This window comes from Primulina eburnea, chromosome 11 (genome assembly GCF_022965805.1).
Source record: "Primulina eburnea isolate SZY01 chromosome 11, ASM2296580v1, whole genome shotgun sequence".
NCBI classification, from domain to species: Eukaryota; Viridiplantae; Streptophyta; class Magnoliopsida; order Lamiales; family Gesneriaceae; genus Primulina; species Primulina eburnea.
The window spans coordinates 40160077-40182057 of record NC_133111.1 but is presented as its reverse complement, the minus strand read 5'-3'; the positions used below and the strand labels follow the sequence as shown (position 1 = coordinate 40182057).

The 21981-nt window shown below is 33.0% G+C and overlaps 1 protein-coding gene and 1 pseudogene across 1 annotated transcript; both read left to right on the top strand.

The window, feature by feature from the left end:
* Nucleotides 1-11525: 11525 nt before the first annotated feature.
* On the top strand, nucleotides 11526-17452 carry LOC140806026 (U-box domain-containing protein 5-like; annotated as a pseudogene).
* Nucleotides 17453-19103: 1651 nt separating this feature from the next.
* Nucleotides 19104-21701, top strand: LOC140806027 (laccase-11-like). Its single transcript, XM_073162460.1, has 6 exons — nucleotides 19104-19401; nucleotides 19500-19651; nucleotides 19734-19978; nucleotides 20065-20193; nucleotides 20276-21199; nucleotides 21359-21701. Exons 1-6 carry the CDS (start codon nucleotides 19291-19293, stop codon nucleotides 21487-21489), a joined length of 1692 nt encoding a protein of 563 aa, XP_073018561.1. The 5' UTR covers nucleotides 19104-19290; the 3' UTR covers nucleotides 21490-21701.
* Nucleotides 21702-21981: the final 280 nt, after the last annotated feature.

Genomic DNA, 21981 nt, shown 5'->3' with positions numbered 1-21981 from the left:
GTTCTAAAATATTATTTTGCATGTTTTCTATTTTGGTTATGTCGGATCATTCACAATGTAGTATACTAATTTTTATTTTTTCTGATTTTATTTGTTTGCTGATGTTGCATCGGACACTCTCATTTTAAATTAGAATAAAATGTAAATTAATATATTAAAATCGTAAATTTATTGACGATGTAATAGAAATTGAAAACGTGTGAGTTATATCTCTAAAAATATTTTTTTTCACGATAATATGAAAAAAAAACCTCGTTTTTTGAATTTTGTTTGTTTCTAGACCTCAATATTAATTTATCATAAAAAAACTAACCAAAAAGGCATGATAAGATAATTACATTTTTCATCCGTGTAAAGTTTGGGATCAAAACTTTTCTATTTCTTTCGTTAGTTTTTACAATGTGAATGTGGGGACAAAAAGCGTCTAAAAACTCAAAATTCATGGGATTTTTTGTTATATCAAAAACAATTTTTTTTGTTGTTGAGAAAATTGTAATTTCTATTATGTATATTGTCCAATTGTTACTTTAATTATCTATGTTGTTGAATTTAAGTTTTAGTGTGTCATTTTTTTTTATTTTTGCAACTTTAGACATTTTTCCTATATATGACACCGATGCAATACTGACATGAGTAGGTCTCTTGTGAGATGGTCTCACGAATTTTTATATGTGAGGTGGGTCAACCCTACCGATATTCACAATAAAAAGTAATACTTTTAGCATAAAAAATAATATTTTTTCATAAATGACACAAATAAGATTCGTATCACAAAATACGATTCGTGAGACCGTCTCACACAAGTTTTTGTCTACTGACATGCTACCGAAATGGTGCTGAAACGTGCAATGTCATATCAGGTTTCGAGTGGAAAAAGTAGTGAAATTGTCGAAAATTGAAAAATATAATATTAAAATTAAACTTTGACAACATATATAGTCAAAATTAGAAACTAACAAATATATATAACCAAAATCCAATAAGTACTTCTAAGAAAATTAATTAATTCATCGTAACATTTACCAATAATTCCGTCCAATTACTTGTCTGAATTAACAAAATATCTTTTATAGTTATAAATCCACCAATTACCAAGTACCCAATTAGCTAAATGGCTCTTTGCGTCCAAAATGTTCTTCTAGGCCCAATTTTTTCTAGTTATATGGGCCCAAAAATGTAAATTCATCTTTTTTAATAAAAAAAAATATGAATTATCTCCCATAATATCAATTAACATTGCAAGTTGCAACCGCTTAAAGTTTATAGATTACAGAAAAATGAGGAAAAATTAGAAATAGATAGTATTTGGAAATATAAATGAAAAATTGAAAATCAGAACCAGATAGTCTATCATAAATAATTAAATCTAACACGAACTTATGACTAAAATAACTTATGAATAAACGGAATCAACTTCTAATCAGTTTCTAGATTTCAGGTCTCTTGTGAGACGGTCTCACGAATATTTATCTGTGAGACGAGTCAACATTACATATATTCACAATAAAAAGTATTATTCTTAGCATAAAAAGTAAAAAAAATTCATGGATGACCCAGATAAGATACTCGTCTCACAAAATACGACCCGTGAGATCGTTTCACACAAGTTTTTGTCATTTTTGTAATGATTGCGAACCTTCACTCACTTAATTTGAAAAGGATGGAATCAAATTTAACATTTTTTTTAACGCGGATCATATTAATCAACTCCGTCCAAGTGTATGATTGCCTCTAGCATTTCATATCTGACTTTTTTTTTTAGTTTCGAACAAAAGTAAACAAATTAATTTCTTTTCCAAACAACTTAAATAATTAAAATATACGTAAAAATAAACTAATTAAGATAATTTTATACAAAAATAGAATTAACTAAACCCAATTACTCGGAATCAACCATTTAAAGTTTATTAATTGATATAGCTTTTGGAAAAAAAATATAACTTATAAGGCAAAATGTTAATATTTTTAGTCATGTATGTTTTTTTGAAAAAAAATAGTCATGTAATTATGTTATTTTGATAAAATTTAATAATTTCAAAATAATTTAACTAAATGACCAATATTATTAATGTTAAATTTTTTAAAATTATATACAAATGTATATAACAATGTCACTATAATTTTAACAATGATATTAATTATTTAATTCCAGTCTGATCAATAGTTGAACCGATCCGATAGATTGAAATATTATTTTAAGATAGATCGATCAGAATTATTACAAACATTGCAAGAAAAAACTATTGAATCATTATCTTAAAAAAAACATATTATATATAATTCTCAACAAAAGTAAAAATAAAAATTTATAGTTCATTTCGAAAAGTTCAAGTTTGTGAGACAAATAATTTATAATATAAGTCCGATAACAAATGTAACAACACATCTTGATATCCGATATCGAATGAACGTCCACTCATACATTTCGAAATACAATATCTACTTTTATTTTTCATCAATTTATATTTTTTATAAATTATATATTAAGAAAATACTATTTTGTCTCTATTTTCTTTTCGAGCTTCATTTTGGCTCTACCTACCATTGGCTTGGAAATTGACTTGAGGTCGTGTACATTTAATATGAACTCGAATCTTTTGACTTGTAAATATTTTACGATAATATATAATGAATAGGTCTTTTATGAGACCAAGGGCCGTAGCCAGAATTTCAAAATACGAGGGACTAGAAAAAAAAAATTAATCTAGAAATGAACACAACATTTTCCACATGACATAAAGATTAAGTGCAATCCATGATTTTCATGATATAATCATCAAATCTGGATAAATATTTTCCAAAAGTTCAAACATTAATCCTATGAAAGAGTACGCATAATAAAAAAAAAATTACGCGAAAGAGAGTAACTTAAATAAACACTACTTTAGTCGCAACCTTGGATTTTTCAAATGATCAAATCTATCAATTATGTAATCTATATTAATGTCATGAGCAATCTCTCTCTCAATATACAAAACAATTGCATTGTTTAAATATTCCTGATCCATTTTGTTGCGAAGTGGTGTCTTGAGAAATTTTATCTATGAAAATATTCGTTCAGTTGTAGCAGTGGAAACTAGAAAAGTTAAGACTGAACAAATCAGTTTATCAATAATGAAATAAATCATCGACTTCTTTGTTTCTGTTGTGAAAAAGTAAAAATTTATGGTAAAAAGTAAAAATCTCAAACACTCAAAATTTACCAACCAACACACTTTATAATATTTTTCTCTCTACTCAATTGTGATTTTCTTCACAAATGAGAGATCTATTTATAGAGTTTCATTACACATAATCCAAAAATAAAATACATCATTACATACATCATCACACACAAATTTCTAACTTTACAACTCTTATTTTCAACATTCAAATATTCAACTATTACTTTTCCATATTAAAATATATTATTTCAACACTCCCCCTTGTGATGATGATCATGATACGATGATGTCTTCATTACGTGTTTTGTACTGCCTCGTTAAAAACCTTACTAGGAAAAACCCATTGGGATAAAAACCATAGTAAGGGAAAAAGAGTGCAGTCACGTGAACTCCCCCTCATGTTGACACGAACAACTCTTCACAAATTTCGTAGATTGCGCATCCCAATATTATATATGTGCTTTCTGAATATTGACGTAGGTAGTGCCTTTGTGAAGAGATCTGATGAGTTTTCACTTGATTGAATGTGACGAACATCAATACATTTATTCTTCTCAAGCTCCTTGGTGAATGCGAAGAACTTAGGAGGAATATGTTTAGTTCTGTCGCTTTTTATGTATCCTTCTTTCATTTGAGCAACACATGCAGCATTATCTTCATATAGTATCACAGGTTTCTCATCGAATAATAATCCGCATGAGATTTGGATATGTTGGGTCATTGATTTTAACCACACACATTCACGACTTGCTTCATGTAGTGCAATAATCTCAGCATGATTTGATGAAGTAGTTACGAGCGTTTGTTTCTGTGAACGGCAAGAAATTGCAGTGCCTCCACGAGTAAATACATATCCAGTTTGGGAACGTGCCTTGTGTGGATCAGATAAGTATCCAGCATCAGCATAACCAATCATACTTGAATTAGCATCTTTTGAATACAAAAGTCCCAAGTCTGTTGTTCCTCGTAGATAACGGAATATATGTTTAATTCAGTTCCAGTGTCTCTTTGTTGGATATGAGCTAAATCTTGCCAACAGATTCACGGCAAAAGATATATCAGGCCTTGTACAATTTGTAAGGTACATAAGGGCACCGATGGCACTTAGATATGGTACTTCTGGACCAAGAATATCTTCATCATCTTCACATGGACGGAATGGATCATTTTCTATGTTTAATGATCTAACAACCATTGGAGTACTTAAAGGATTTGCTTTATCCATATTAAAACGTTTAAGGATCTTTTCTGTATAATTTGTCTGGTGAACAAACATTCCACATTCTTTTTGTTCAATTTGTAAACCCAGACAATACTTGGTTTTTCCAAGATCCTTCATTTCAAATTCTTCCTTCAAGTATGACACAACTTCTTGAATTTCCTTATTCGTTCCAATGATGTTTAAATCATCAACATATACAGCAATAATTACGCATCCGGATGTTGTTTTCTTAATGAAAACACAAGGGCATATTGAATTATTTACATATCTCTTTTTCTTCAAGTGATCACTTAGTCGATTATACCACATTCGACCTGATTGCTTTAACCCATATAATGATCTTTGTAATTTCACATAATAACATTCCCTGGGTTTTGAACTTTGTGCTTCAGGCATCTTAAATCCTTCAGGGATTTTCATATATATATTACTATCAAGTGATCCATATAAGTAAGCTGTAACAACATCCATAAGACGCATTTCTAAATTTTCAGATACCGCCAAGCTAATCAAATACCGAAACGTAATTTCATCCATCACAGGAGAATACGTTTCTTCATAATCAATTCCAGGCCTTTGAGAAAAACCTTGTGCAACAAGTCGAGCTTTATATCTTACTATTTCATTTTTCTCATTTCGCTTTCGAATAAAAACCCATTTGTATCCAACAGGTTTTACACCTTCAGGTGTAAGGACTATAGGTCCAAAAACATTACGTTTATTTAGCGAATCCAATTCAACCTGGATAGCATCTTTCCATTTTACCCAATCCTGTCGATTTTTACATTCACCAAAAGATTTTGGTTCATGATCTTCATTATCATTTATGATGTCGATTGCCACATTATAAGAAAATATATCATCAATTTCTTCTATATCTTTTCGGTTCCATATTTTTCCAGTATTAATGTAATTGATAGATATTTCACGATTCTCGTCAGTTTGTGGTTATGACAGAACATTTTCATCATCATGTGTTTCTTCAGGAACATCACTATCTATTTTGTGATCATCATGTGTTTCTTCAGGAACATCATTCTCTATTTTGTGATCATCGTGTTTCTCTATGAATTTTCTTTTTCGAGGATTTTTATCCTTGGAACCGACTGGCCTTCCACGCTTCAGGCGTTTAATGACATCATGAGTATTTTCAATTTGTTTTTTTGGAATTTCAATTCGAGCAGGGGCATTTGCAGCATGTATATATGATTTAGTTACCCCTTTTGTGTCTGATAATGCATCTGGTATTTGATTTGCTATTCTTTGCAAGTGTACAATTTGTTGTACATCATTTTCACATTGTTTTGTTCTTGGATCTATATGTAACAATGATGATACATACCACGTAATTTCCTTTTCGGTATGTTTCTGTTCTCCCCCTAACATTGGGAAGATTTCCTCATTAAAATGACAATCAGCAAAACGTGCTGTGAACACGTCGCCTGTCTGAGGTTCAAGATATCGAATGATTGATGGACTATCATAACCGATATAAATTCCAACCTTTCTCTGAGGTCCCATTTTCTTTCGTTGTGGTGGTGCAATAGGCACATACACCATACATCCAAAAATTCTCAGATGAGAAATGTCTGGTTCTTTACCAAATGCAAGCTGCAATGGGGAGTATTTATGATATGCACTTGGTCTGATACGAATTAATGCAGCAGCATGTAAAATTGCATGTCCCCATATAGAAATAGGGAGCTTTGTTTTCATAATCATTGGTCTAGCAATCATTTGCAGACGTTTAATCAATGATTCAGCCAACCCATTCTGTGTATGTACATGAGCAACAGGATGCTCAACAATGATTCCCATAGACATACAATAATCATTGAAAGTCTGGGAAGTAAATTCACCAGCATTATCAAGTCTAATTTTCTTGATTGTATAATCGAGAAATTGATTCCTCAATTTTATTATTTGAGCAAGTAATCTTGCAAATACAACATTTCGAGTTGACAATAAACATACATGTGACCATCTGCTGGAGGCATCAATCAATACCATAAAGTATCTGAATGGTCCACATGGTGGATGGATTGGTCCACAAATATCACCCTGAATACGTTCAAGAAACATTGGTGATTCAGTTTGGATTTTGGTTGGTGATGGTCTTATAATAAGTTTTCCGAGAGAACATGCTTTACATTGAAACTTATTATTCTGAAAGATCTTCTGGTCTTTCAATGGATGACCATGTGTATTTTCTATAATTCTTCGCATCATTGTTGAACCAGGATGTCCTAATCGATCATGCCAATTGATCAGTATTGAAGAATTATCAACTACCATGTTTGATTCAATTGGACTTATATATGTATAATGCAATCCAGTAGGTAGCATTGGTAGTTTTTCAACTACATATTTCTTTCCTGATTTATATGTGGTAAGACACATATATTTCTCATTCCCTTCATTCATTGTTTGAGTATCATACCCATGGGAATATATATCATTAAAACTCAACAAATTTCTTTTCGATTGTGGTGAATATAAAGCATCATTGATAAAAAAATTTGTACCATTAGGTAACAAAAATTGTGCTTTACCACAACCTTTAATCAAGTCTACAGGACCTGATATTGTATTCACCATTATTTTTGTTGGTTTTAGTTCCAAGAAATATCTTTTATCTCGGAGGATAGTGTGCGTTGTACCACTATCAGGTATGCAAACTTCATCTTTGTTCATAGTATTTTCCATATTTGAACTTCAAAAAAATATGCAATGAAATAAAATTACTGACAATACATTTATAAAAATACAATACAATACATATGCCAAAATATAACACACGATAAAATATTATCATACAATTACATGAAAAATAAAATGTTTTACATATTTATTCCACCCGCAAATTGATCATTGTCTGAGAAATCAATCAGAAAATCGCCAGCATCAAAATGAGTTGAATTACTCAAAGGTTCACTGTTTTCAGCGAAGTTGGTCTCCTTTTCTTTCCCCTTTATTGATTCTTTATAAAGTTTGCAAAGGTGCTCAGGGGCTCGACAAATACGGGACCAATGTCCTGGAGTACCACATCTGAAACAAGAACTTTCAAATCTTTTTGAGTGATTTTCATTTACACTCATGTTCTCTTGATGCCTTTTCGGTGGATGATTTGGGACGTTCCTTTGAGATGAGTTATTGAAGTAACTATCTCGATTATTTTCAAAACCACGGCCGCGTCCACGACCACGACTATTTCCACGTCCCCGACCACGTCCACGACCTCGATTTCGTCCTCGACCAAAATCTTGTCTATAACTTTGATTTTGGTTGCCAGATTTAAATTCATTTTTGCTTACGACATTTGCTTCAGGAAATGCCGTTGAACCAGTAGGTCGTGCCTGATGATTTCTCATTAATAGCTCGTTATTCTTTTCCGCCACAAGGAGACAAGCGATAAGTTCAGAATATCTCAAAAATCCACGCACTCTATATTGTTGTTGTAGAGTTATATTCGATGCGTGAAAAGTGGAAAATGTTTTCTCAAGCTTTTCCAATTCTGTAATCTCGTGCCCACAAAATTTCAACTGCGAGATTATTCTATACATCGCCGAGTTGTAATCGCTGACTTTTTTAAAGTCTTGGAATCTTAACGTATTCCATTCATCCCTAGCGATCGGAAGTATAACTTCCCTTATATGTTCGAATCTTTATTTTAATCCCTTCCATAAAGCCATGGGATCTTTTTCAGTCATATATTCACATTTTAATCCATCGTCGAGATGTCGACGCAAAAATATCATGGCTCTTGCCTTTTCTTGTGATGTGCATATGCCATTTTCTTTTATGGTCTCATTTAGACATAATGACTCAAGATGCATTTCTACATCGAGAGTCCATGGCATATAATTTTTCCCAGTAATGTCAAGAGCGATGAATTCGAGCTTTGTCAAGTTTGCCATGGTGGTACTAAAAATCACGATGCATTTTATTAGTTAATGAATATTGCAATACAAAGTAATGGATAAACAACAAGTACAAGTATTCGTAAAAATAAAGAAAACACACGAGGAGGATATTCTCCGATAAATACAAGACTCGTGAGTATGATAACTAAAATAATTAAAAATAACCTTGCGAAAGCCATCTTCTTTTTTTCTCCGAAAATTTGATGAAGAATAATTTTTAGAGAAGAAGAGAAAGTTGGGGTGATTGAATGAGTTTGAGAGATCATATTTATAGGGCAAAAACTAGCCGTTTTGTTACCGTTTATGACCGTTGGTGAATAAAAGAATAAATGTATGTATTTGTATAATTTTATGGTAATAATATGGTATATATAATATTAGACATGTTTAAATAATTATATATATCATATCATAATATTATAACGACTGTCATAATTTATTTTGTTTAAAAACCTTATAGGCTTTTATACTTGTCGTATCCCTTGCCGGGAGTGTGGGATGTCGTCTTAACATCATCCCAGGATTTATAACAAGTTTATGAAAAATTTATTTTTATTATTTTTAATAATAACATTATATTGTATATTAAATAAATATACAATAAATAAATAACAGTAAAATAAATATTATTACTTTTGTTACCTTTTTCTTCTGTTTGGAGCTTGGAATAGTATGTAGGACTTTTAGAGCTTCGTGCTGATAACGTGTTGTGAAAAAGTAAAAATTTATGGTAAAAAGTAAAAATCTCAAACACTCAAAATTTACCAACCAACACACTTTATAATATTTTTCTCTCTACTCAATTGTGATTTTCTTCACAAATGAGAGATCTGTTTATAGAGTTTCATTACACATAATCCAAAAATAAAATACATCATTACCTACATCATCACACACAAATTTCTAACTTTACAACTCTTATTTTCAACATTCAAATATTCAACTATTACTTTTCCATATTAAAAATATATTATTTCAACAGTTTCAACTAGTAATCGGCATAATTTAGGAAGATAATCAATATTTGTACATCTCGGATCCTCAAATACATCAAGCTTGTAATGATCCAATTGAGTCTTCAAATGTTTCATGTCATCTTTGGAAAAAACTTTGGGATAAAATTTATCAATCAAAGAATAAATAGCACTTTCAGAGAATGATTTGAAGACATCACCGGGATTCAAGGCTTCATAGAGAGCGAGAAGCTCTAATGAGATGAGAATTCCAATTTTCAGACGCTCCTGAAGCTGTGAGAGATGAACTTTTTTTTCCTATCATTTTTTACTCTCTCTTTCTTTTTCTTTTCATTTTATTTTTGTAATAGATGGACTTAAGGAAATAATTGGACTAAACTATGTCTATATAAAAAGAATTGATAATCTTTGTTGGGCTTGAGCCCAGCCCATACTATGGCTACGTCTCTGTATGAGACAGTCTCGCGAATCTTTATTTGTGAGACATGTTAATCCTACCGATATTCATAATAAAAAGTAATACTCCTAGCATAAAAAACAATATTTTTTCATGGATAACTCAAATAAGAGATATGTCTTACAAAATATCACATGTGAGATCGTCTCACATAAATTTTTGTCTTATATAATTTATTATTTGTGACTGAAACCATAAAACGAAATAAAATTTGTTTGAAGCTCACTCTAAGGTACCAACAAAATACACCATAATAATTTGACATTGGAAAGAGAGTGGTCCCATTACAATGACTTCAATCAATTTTTAAATATTAATCAAATCTAGTTTTCTGATAATGTCTTCACCGAGAAAAGGAAGATACGTAATTGCCATGTTGACTAGCAATTTTTTTCTCAAATTATAATTTTGGTTATATGTATTTTTTTTACTTTATCTTATCATATTGCAGTTTAAATTTATTATATGTGTTTTATTTACAACATTAAATGACGATGATGTGATGTCGACGTGATGTTTATCAAACCTCGATGTGATGTTTATATGTACAATGATACATCGACGCTCTATTAAGATAAAGAGTGATAAACTAATTATGTAGAGATATAAATTATACTAGTTATTCTGCACATGCGTTGTGTGTGTACAATCTTTTTTATCATTATCAATGGACTAAAGTGAAAATTGACAAATTATGGAGAGACTAAATTGATATTTGAATGATTGAAATAAAAAAAATAAAAATAAAAATTTGTGTTGAAATTTTAAAAAAAAAGTGTAATATTAGTAGTATATAAGGGTAAAACTGGAAAAAAAAAGATGGTGTCCTCCTTGACAGTTTTTATAAAGTGCTCAGCCTTAATAAATAGTATAGATAACTCAACAGAGAGAATGTACCAAAAATGTTCTGAATATGTTGTCTATGTTTCATCCCAATCTAACGAATATTTCAGTAAACGGTCTTCTGAAGTAGACTGCACAAATTTTATGTGAGAAAACAATAGATTGTGTTAGTCGATGAGAAACAGATTCAAACAATCACAAAACCTGATCTCTTCCGCAATTACTAAGCTTCAGATTAATTCAACGGTTCAATTTGTTTCAAATGCTTGTTTTCAAATGCTTTAACAAGATACTTGTAGGACTCTTAAAATCCAAAATTTCTTTCTCTCTAATTTTGTGTATTCTTTTGGTAACTTGTTATATATCGAGCAGCACCTTTTTTATTTGACAATTTTTTTCGGGTTCGAGACAGCTGCACATAAGGAAACACAGTCACGATCTTCAATTGTCAAATATGACTGAAAATCAATTTTAAAACTTTCTCATAAATCTATATTATACATAATTAAATTTAAATAAACTATAGAGCAGCAGGTAGTGGTCCAGACGTCCACTCACTGAATGTTATAGTAATAAAGAAAACATGTGGATTCCTGCGATTCAACTTTCTTTCGTTTTCACAAACAGAAAAAAATGTTATTAAAAAAAAGAAGTGAAAATCCATTCCCCTTTCTTTGGCTGGTTGCCTGAAAAAGCTGAAAGAACAGCCAAAAGACTAGATCACAAACTGGATTATAAGATTTCAATTTTACAATAACTTTTCTAATCATAATTCGACCTAGACTTTGATTAATTTGGATATAATATATCTGGGACGATAGAAAACACAAGTTAATGTCAAAAAAATGTTATTTTTAATTGGTAGAGAGAGAGAGAGAGTGGGACTTGCACATTTCAGAGATTCGATGTTTATTGATTAATCTTTCTTTTTTAATTGGTTGGTTGTGCTTTTAAATGCTAATGCTCTCTTATAGTCCAAAATGAGTCCCACTCTCTCTCTCCCCTTCTTTGCATTCATTGTTGAATAGAAAAGCTGACCCACCTCGGCATGTTCACTGTTTTCTTTTTGGATTGGGTTGTGATTTTTAAGGGTCTAGTGGGATGTTCGATATGTTGTTTGGTGGATGCTTTACATCTTTTTCGGAACTTCGAATTTTCTATACTTGTCTGTGTAAGAAGCGGACAAGTTTGCATAAAGGTTGGATCTTTGATCATCTTCAGAGGGAGTTCTTGTGTTATCACCCGGGGATTGTGGTTAATTTGCAGAATGGAAGTATTTTGGGTATTTTGAACCCTTTTTTGAATATTTTTTTTGAAGTTTAGGGGTGCAAGAACGAAGTGAAATGGTGTGGAAGCTGGTGGGAAGAAATGAAATTTTGTTGAAGCTGGTGTTTCTGGTGTGGGGAAACATAGTTGGATGCCCTTCTTGTTTGTTTACCGTGTAAGAATTTTCTCCATGCCCTTTTGGATTCTTGATCTTTCGTTTGCTTGTCTTTTGATATCTTAGTTAAATTTTTATGAATATTTAGTATCTACTCTTTCAAAACATAATTTGTGAAAAAAATGCATTTAATAAGTTTGAATCGTTTAGTTCCATATTTTTCGTAAGTTTCTTTGTTGATGGAATAGAAGATTGTGGATATAGAAAGGAGAGTTTAGTCGAAACCTTTTTCTTAGATGGGTCATGGTAGGATGTTGCTAGGATACTGTGATTGTGCAGGTTTGATGGTAATTCCAACTATCATGATTAGAATCATGTTTCCATTTCTATAAACAACACTGAATAGAACAATGTCCGGATAAATTAAATTGTGTAAAACAATTATTATATTTGTTTTTTATGCAAAATTCTGCCCAATGTTCATAAATTACAGATGCATGAGGAGATTCTAGAAATTATATTTGTTTGTTGTGCAAAATTCTGCCCAATGTTCATAAATTACAGATGCATGAGGAGATTCTAGAAATTGTATTTGATGGATTACTTGAAACTTATGCGTTTGGATTTAAAAGAATTTTGCTTAAAGAATTGTTTTTTTAAGTTACTTTTAAATGTGCTTTTTTAAGTAAATTTTTTAATATATTTGTGTTTGGATAAATAGATGAAAATCATTTTTTTAATATGAGTTATTTAGAAAAACACTTAAAAGCTATAAATTTGGGCTTTTGAAAAATCACTCATTTTAGCTTAATTAAGTGCTTTTAAAAGCACTACAATACCTATCCAATTTTAAAACTATAAAATTACTTTTTTTTCCTAAAAAGAACGCACTTTCAAGAAAAAGCTACTAAATCTAAACAGACTTTTCTAAGAAGTTAAGACTAAGACTATTGTGCTAAAGCTTCTTTGGTTCTGAGCAATATCTATTCTTCTCCTCAATATTGTATTCCGCTGCTTGCGAATTGATGCATTTCTTCCTTCTTGTTATCTGTCACTGGAAGCCGAATCGAAGTAGGTGTTTTTTCCTTCTTAAACTCAAGATGACTCAATTCTACTCTTTTGTTTGCAGTTTCCAACCAATCGTAGTATATAGCAAAAGGAAACCGCTCCATATTTTACTTAGGATGGTAGTTATCTAATCCTTTATTCGGTACATACACATGTAATTCCGACTCTGTACTTATTGGAGATCAGATTCTCTTCACATTTGGATGGTCTAGGTCCTGCCTTTGCACACACTATTCTATAACGAAACTCCATGATTCTTCTTCTGCCTTAATGAAATGGAGTATGTGGTTTAATGTCTATGTGAGCAAAAAACCTAATAGCTTGGTTTGGTCTACTACACCAAGGAAAATACTTGCATACACCATTTGATGTATGAGTTCCAATATATTTTATGCGCAACACATAAATGGTTTGATGCATCCAACGATGTGTGTTATTAGGAAGTGTTTCTCCCAATATGAAATGGGTGAGGTAGAAGTCCGTGTGTGTAGATTGTTTGATAGACTGGAAGTTATAAATTTGGTGTATCTTCAATTTTTTGCAGCTAAGTCGTTCAAATTTGGTTGGCTTGTGATGGGAAATGATATTACTGGAGTTTTGGAACGACTGGCATCTGCTCAAACAATAAAGGTATTGTTTCCATCTTCTAGTTCCTCTTATTTTTCTATTAGATTCTGGACGTTTTTCATGTGATTCTCTACGGTAGGAAAATTGTCTTGCTCTTAGTTGCAATGTGTTTTTATTTGTAAATCTGTGATTTAGAAGGCTTGATTTTTTATGTAATTTCAGGTGCATGCTCGAACATGTTCAGAATTGCTAAAACTGGTTATCATGGTTACCAAAATATTTCCGGAAATAGAGGCAGCACGTCCTGGGTGCTCATCAGGAATAGAGGCGCTTTGCCTGCTAAAATATGGCATTGATACAGCCAAGTCTCTGTTTCAAAACTGCAGCGAGTCAAGTATACTCTACCTGGTATACTTCGTGAAATTCGCTATGTTTTCCATCACAGTTTCTGAAGTCCATGTTAAGCTCCATTGTTGATTTTTGTTCTAAAATATTAATATTCTGCTAAAATCTGCTTCAGGCTTCTATGACTGGAATAAAAGGTCTTATTAATTTTTTTTGTCATGTACTGACCTTCTATTTTGCGCCTTTATATACATATTATTCCTGTTCTTCAAATCTTGCTAACGGGATACAAAAATTGATATGGTGGAGATCTAATCTCATTTCTTTAACAATTATCACATTTTTTTTGGCTTCCCTTTGTATCTCTATCTTTTTATTTTAAAGTTTTTGTTCGGTTGGAATCATCGATATGTCATATAAAACTAGAAAAAAAAGTGGAAAGTTGAAGACAAATAGGACTAAGAAAGCAGATGTGGTAGTCAAACAATGCATCTGTTTCCTTTTACATCATCTAGCAAAGTAGTGTATTGATCTTATCCTCCATTTTTAGTTTTGACAACTTTGCACCGTGTGTGATACCATTGGTAACTGTAGCTGAATTAAGTTATCCATCTGTGAACGTGGTACATCTAACAATTGTAGATGATATAAGTAGAATATATTTGTCATGGACCCGACTCACCTATAGCATGACTCTGTACTACACTGGGTCAAGATTCTTTTGTGAAATTTCATCTTCTGTTCATCTGATTGTCGTTGATGACTTTGTGTTAAATTATGATTTCGATTTGTAAACTTTCAGGCGCTCACGGGAGATGCTATAGTATCCAAGTGTAAGAAGGTAAGGGATTTATTGGAGCAGAGTCTTGGTGAAATTCAGAATATGGTTCCTGTTGTGCTGGCTGCAAAGGTATGTAATCATAACCCATTGTGAACGGATCAAATCTTATTATAATGGTTTCCTGAAACTTTGAGGCATTTTATTTTTATTCCACTAATTATTGCTATCAGATTTCTGGAATTATTGCTGATCTAAGGAGTGCAGTGTTTTGCTTGGATCCGTTGGAAGAGGAAGCTGGAAAGGTATTACGGGAATTGCTTCGCAGATATGGTTCCACAATTGATTCCACCGAAGATGCGGCAATATCTGTTATTCAATCTGTTTCCTCCTGGCTTCATATAACGTCTCGAAAGGCTCTATTAATTGAGAAAAGATCCATCCGAAAGCTTCTTGATAAATTTGGTGAAAGTGAACAGAGCAAGAGGAAGATATTATTGTTCTTTCTGATTCTTCTGAAAAAGTACGGAAAATTATTTCCAATGAGCAAAAAGACAATGGCCTGACAGAACATGAAGAACCCCCTTCACCTACAAGCCCTTACAGTATATTAGGTGAAGGTGAATTCCATCTGAGCTTTAGGTCCAGTGAAGCTCAAATTGACATGTTTAGTAGCCCTGCGCCACCCGACGAATTCATATGTCCATTGACTTCGAGGTTAATGTATGATCCGGTGACAATTGTTTCTGGGCACACATATGAAAGGACGTGGATTCGAAAGTGGTTTGATGAAGGTAATGACACTTGTCCTAAGACAAACATGAAGCTGGAGCATTTCTCATTTACCTCAAATGCTATCATAAAAGAGCAAATATTGAAATGGTGTGCGACACATGGAGTGCCTATTCGTAGAACCCAAAATTCAGGATGCTTTAGTCAATCCGTGGGAAGCTTCTATCAATTCCTTCACGAGCTTGAGCAGTTCCATGAATGATCTAAATCTTCCTTTCGATTTAAAAAATTTGTCACTTAAATCCAGTTTGAGTTCATGTCCCTCACATTTTAAGGTCCTTAGTAGTGTAAAATCCTCGCATGAAATAGACATGGAGTTTTTCGCTAAATTTAGTTCACATCCCTGGGATTCTCAATGCAATGCAGTTGAAGATGTTAAAAGATTATATGAAACAAATTATGCATCTTGGTCGATGATACCACTTGAAGAGTTTATTCAACTACTACTAAAATTTTTGAAGGATGCTCATGAGCTTCGTGACATGGAAGCACAGATTGTCTGGATGTGTGGTGTTATTAGAATTTGTGCAGAAAGACAGGTATTCTTACATCTTTATGTTGGTTATTCTTCTATTTTCTTAAATCTTTCTAACATGTCCATTTCGGTGATACTAATTAACTCCACGGCTCAGCCAAAAAAGGTAAGCGCCTAGTCCTGGAAAACAATATTTATAAGAGAGGTATTTTAGTCCACCAATCTACTTCATCTTGTGTACTACAGAAACAGCATGTTGTACTTAGACGAAGATTCATATGGTATTTTGGCCTCACTTCTTGACACAAAGGTTGCGAAGCAAGCTCTCTCCTTACTAGAAGCTTTATCCTTTCACCAGCACACTGGTTTGAAATTTGCTGCATCTGGTGCTCTTATTAGAATCTTGGATATCCTTGACATCCCATCTCCGGAATTACTCGAGCTGGCCTTAAAAGTATTGAGCAATTTGTCTAAAAACAGTGGTCTTGTTTCCTCTATCACACCTTCGGAAATCATTGCCAAACTTGTTCGACTTCTTGAAGATGAAACCCTAGCAAGATACTGTATTATCACGTTGAAAAATTTGTGTAACATTGAAGAAGGTCGAGTGTCTATTGCTGAAACTAGTGGTTGCATTTCTGCGGTTGCAAAGCTAGTTGAGAATGGGAGTTGTGATGTCCAAGAATGCGCTGTATCTATATTTCATTCTCTGTGTACAAAGCATGCCTTGTATCATGAACGAGTCATGAATGAAGCTGTTGTAGTACCTAGTCTTTTCTATGTGTCCAGGAATGGCAACGAGAGAGCAAAGGCAATGTCCAGTGAGATCTTGCGAATTCCTGGAAAAGGAATCGATTCTGCAAGAGAAAACTCTGGATCAGATTATAATAAACATTCCACAAAACAGTGCGTAGTCTCAGCCTCAAGAACTCCTGGATTCTTTGGGAAATATTTTTCAAGGCGAAGTGCCAAGAACAAGAAACTGATCGGTCAGCACCCCACTGTGGAGAACTAAGTGTATGTATTGTTGAAAATTAACTTCTTAGTTATTCATGTTGATATCATAGTGGATATATTAGTTTCATGAGAATATTGTAAAAATATATAATTCTAGTTCGGAAGATCTGTGCCATATGGTAGCCATTCTTCCTCTAGGAAAAATAGTGCCACATTCCTCCTGTGGTTTAACTTATCGAAGGGGCAAAAAGGGCGACGAAAGGATAAACCGCCCATGACAAAATGAAACCGGACTTACGATGTGTAGTTTGATCTATTACTGGGCAGACTAGTAAATATTTTGGTGATTAGTGATTAACAGAATACATAAATTGTATGGTGTGATGCTTTTTGGACAGGAATGTTTGTGTTCTTGTTTCTTAGTATCCTCTGCTCCATGTACTGTACTAATGTGTAATTTTTCTTGTATTGCGTAAAGTTTTTCTTGTAATTTTCCAAATTTTAAAGATTTTTACGGATCTGAATATATTAAAATCCAAGCACAAAGTCCTCCATTCTTGTGGTTCGACTTCTCAACGGCCTAAATTTATCTTGCCATTAGCGGAAGACAAATTTTAAAGAGAGATTGAATATGGTGGTGGTTGAAATGGCTAAATAATGGTCTATTTAATTAGTGGGGTTGGACAAACCTTAGCTTAGTGTGATCTATTAGGTTTATGAGAGCATGTAATACTGTGTGTGTGAGACCGTCTCACAGATTTTAATCTGTGACCAGTGAGATCCGTCTCACAAATATGACAAGTGAGACCGTCTCACACAAGTTTTTACAATATATTATTTGCATGTTTATTACGTTTAGATATTTATATTATGCTCAAGTATTTTTATGCAGTTTCAAACTAATCATTAATTAAGTTGATGCTGAAAATTTGAACAAAATACGCATCAATATACATTAAAGAATAATTATTCGCGTATAAACATTCATATTATATTTTATCCTGCAATCTCGTATAATAATAAAAATTAATTAATTACTATAAATTGCCTTCAACCACTGTTTGGACGAAATTCGAAATAAACTTGACGAAAAAGATTATAACTTTGGACGAAATTCGAAATAAACTTAACGAAAAAGATTATAACTTGATAATATAGAAAAATTTTATAATAACACACAATTAAAAATTTTAAAATAGAAAAAAAAAATCATTATAGGATTAATACAAATATTTTCATTATTATAAATTAAATTTATACCGTGAATTACAAGCAAGCAAAAACAACCAAATGGACAATAAAAAGAAACTCAAATTTCCATTCAAAAACAAAGGACCGGCGAATCCACAGCTGTCCTATTTTCATAAGAGTAAGTCTCATGTGAGACCGTCTCACGAATCATAATCTGTGAGACGGGTCAACCCTACTCATATTCACAATAAAAAGTAATACTCTTAGCATAAAAAGTAATATTTTTTCATGGGTGACCCAAATAAGAGATCTGTCTCACAAATACAACCCGTGAGATTTTCTCACACAAGTTTTTGTCATTTTCATAAACCTCTCACCTTGCACTAGTTTCATGATTTCTTGCTTGTTTTATATTATTTTAAAAAAAAAACCTGAGTTAGGACTAAAAGCCAAAAAAAATAAAAAATAAAAACAAAAACAAAAACAACCATGTTATATATAACTAAGAACCAATTTTGATTACTTAAAGGATCAAAAACTAAAATTAGAAAACTCGGCGAACACGCTCGATTATCTTCCCGTTTTAAAAATAAATGATAGAAAAATTTACATGTATAGAGTAAAGCAGAAATTCATGCGTTTATCTAGCGTAATGAAAATGTAACTTCACATGCATGCATAACATTAAGGTGTTAGGAAAAAAAATTAAGTGAAATAAATTAAAATAATCATGTTTGTAAAACCCAATTTACATGATTAATTTAATTTAACTTTTATTTATTTAAATTGCAGTAACTAGAAGTTAATTTATATAAGTAGTATAATCTAGTCTAGGGAGTTTGCCTCAAGCTTTGCTTAACGGTAAAGCTGGGCAAAGAAAAGTTGGGGTTTGGCCTTACATACCTCTCATAACATACCCCATTACCACATTTCCTTGGCCAAGTGTAATCCAAGCTTATTATTACCTTAAAAATGGTTGATTTCTGGGACTCCAAGTCATTCAATCTGCATATATTTTGCTTTAAAGCTTTGGTTAAACTTATCCCTTTTACCTAATATTTACATATCAAGAGCCACTTATAAATACCATGTATGCTTAACCAACTTCATGATCATCTGTATCCGTTTCTGAAGATTTTGATTCAGAAAAACGATGAGCCACAGCAAAATGTATTCGGAAATATGTCGTACTTGTGTAGTATTGGCCTCGCTTTGTGTTGTCTGTTTTCTAGTCGAAGCAGATGTTAAAACATACCAGTTTGATGTGAGATTCAAACTTGTGTGCCTGTTTTGCATGAAACTTATTGATAAGAACATATTTCTTGATCATGTTTGATAGTTTTTTGATGCGTGGATCTGCAGATTCAAGTGAAGAATGTGAGCAGATTGTGCCATGCAAAGCCAATTGTGACTGTTAATGGGAGATTTCCAGGGCCAACTATCTATGCTAGAGAAGGTGACAGAGTTCTTGTCAATGTAACCAACTATGCACAGTACAATATGTCCATTCACTGGTAAGAAAAAAAGGGTCAAACCCTGAAAATATGTGGATGAGACGTTGAAATATGCGCGCATTTTAACAATGGCCACTTGTAGGCATGGACTGAAGCAGTATCGAAACGGTTGGGCAGATGGGCCGGCTTATATTACACAGTGTCCAATCCAGACAGGGAATAGCTATGTGTATGATTTCAATATAACAGGACAAAGAGGTACACTGTGGTGGCACGCACATATTCTTTGGCTAAGGGCCACTGTTTATGGTGCAATTGTGATTATGCCTAAACAGGGAACTCCTTTCCCTTTCCCTCAACCTGATAGAGAAGAAGTAATCGTGTTAGGTGAGCATATTTCTTTATTTCTTGGCATTTTGATCCCCTTTTTCCTTGATGCATTTTGTTGATTTATTACACTTTTTGTGTTATAGGAGAATGGTGGAATGCAGATGTTGAACAAGTGGAGAAGCAAGGAGAGAACATGGGATTGCCTCCAAATATGTCGGATGCACACACGATAAACGGAAAGCCAGGGCCCTTGTTTCCATGTTATGAGAAACGTACGAGCCTTCAGAGACTACCAAATTTGAAAAGATCAGGGCATTTTTTTAATCAGTTTTATGTTTCTCTCTCATTTATCAGATACTTTTGCAATGGAAGTTGAACAAGGGAAGACATACCTCTTGCGGCTCATAAACGCGGCTCTCAATGATGAACTCTTTTTCGGGATTGCTGGTCACAGCATGACAGTGGTAGAGATTGATGCAGTATACACAAAGCCATTTTCCACACAATCTTTGCTGATTGCACCAGGCCAGACAACAAACGTGTTAGTCCGAGCGGATCAGATCCCAGGGCGATACTTCATTGCCGCCAGGCCGTTCATGGATGCTCCAATTCCAGTAGATAACAAAACAGCCACAGCAATATTGCAATACAAAGGCATCCCTAACTCAATCATCCCCACACTTCCTCACTTGCCTGCACCGAATGATTCTTCATTTGCCTTAGCATATGAAGAAAAACTAAGAAGCCTAAACTCCCCACAATATCCGGCAAACGTCCCATTAAAAGTCGATAGAAACCTGTTCTTCACAATCGGTCTAGGGGTGAATCCATGTCCAACTTGCTTAAACGGCACTCGTCTAACGGCTTCTTTGAACAACATCTCCTTTGTGATGCCTCAGATGGGATTGCTCCAGGCACATTACTTTGACACGAAAGGGGTTTACACCACAGATTTTCCTGATAAGCCCCCAACTCCTTTTAACTATACCGGTGTACCACTTACTGCGAATCTCAAGACTTCAAGAGGGACAAGACTTAGCAGAATCCCATTCAACTCCACAGTGGAAATATTGCTTCAAGATACAAACTTGCTGACAGTCGAGTCACATCCGTTTCACCTTCATGGATTCAACTTCTTCGTTATGGGAACGGGAATAGGAAACTTCGACCCAAAGAAGGATCCAGCCAAATATAACTTAGTCGATCCTCCGGAAAGAAACACAGTAGGCGTTCCCACCGGTGGCTGGACAGCTATAAGATTCAGAGCTGATAATCCAGGTATGCCGAGTTCTAGCAAATATCATTCTTTTCAAACTTGGGACCAGCTCGATCGACTACCCCCATATATACATACATCCACGAGTTTCCTCGAACGTATACGAGAAACCATAAAAAAAATGGTTTCTATACTGATTTTATCGTGTGAAATTTGTGCAGGGGTTTGGTTTTTCCACTGTCATTTGGAGCTGCACACTGGTTGGGGATTAAAAACAGCATTTGTGGTAGAAAATGGACCTAAATCCGATCAAACGATCCTCCCTCCACCAAATGATCTTCCACCATGCTAGAATATTTGAAGTGTAATATATACACAATTTCGTGCATTTATTATTCACAGTGAGCTTTGGTATAATACTTGAGAAGATGAAGAAATGAGTATTTCTTCAAGTGTGTTTCTTTATGTAGGCTTGTGTGTGTGATTTCTTGTGCTGGATTTGGTTCATACTCAAATGTAAATTTATGTATTAATATGTGAAAATGAAGATTTTTATTTGTCAAATCTCTAGCAAATTTGAAATGGTGGCTGGAGTGCACGTGAAAAATAATTTTTAGGTGGAAAATTGCAATTTTGTACCAAAATAGAAAAAAAAATATAAAGTTAGTCGAATAAAACTGAAATTTAAAAAAATATATAGAGACCAAAATTGAGTTTTTTTAGACTGATTAGTTGTCACATATATTTATAAATTTAAACATAAAATATTATTTCAAAATAACTATATAATAAGAATATGAAAATAATACTACTACATAAGAATATCCGAATTTGTTCTTAAAAA

What these genes read in the sequence shown, in the direction of transcription:
- LOC140806027 (XM_073162460.1), top strand. Translation starts at nt 19,291, where the DNA reads ATGAGCCACAGCAAAATGTATTCGGAAATATGTCGTACTTGTGTAGTA. An exon ending in TACAATATGTCCATTCACTG is followed by an intron (nt 19,652 to 19,733) that starts GTAAGAAAAAAA and finishes GGCCACTTGTAG; the next exon opens with GCATGGACTGAAGCAGTATC. An exon ending in GTTTCCATGTTATGAGAAAC is followed by an intron (nt 20,194 to 20,275) that starts GTACGAGCCTTC and finishes CTCATTTATCAG; the next exon opens with ATACTTTTGCAATGGAAGTT.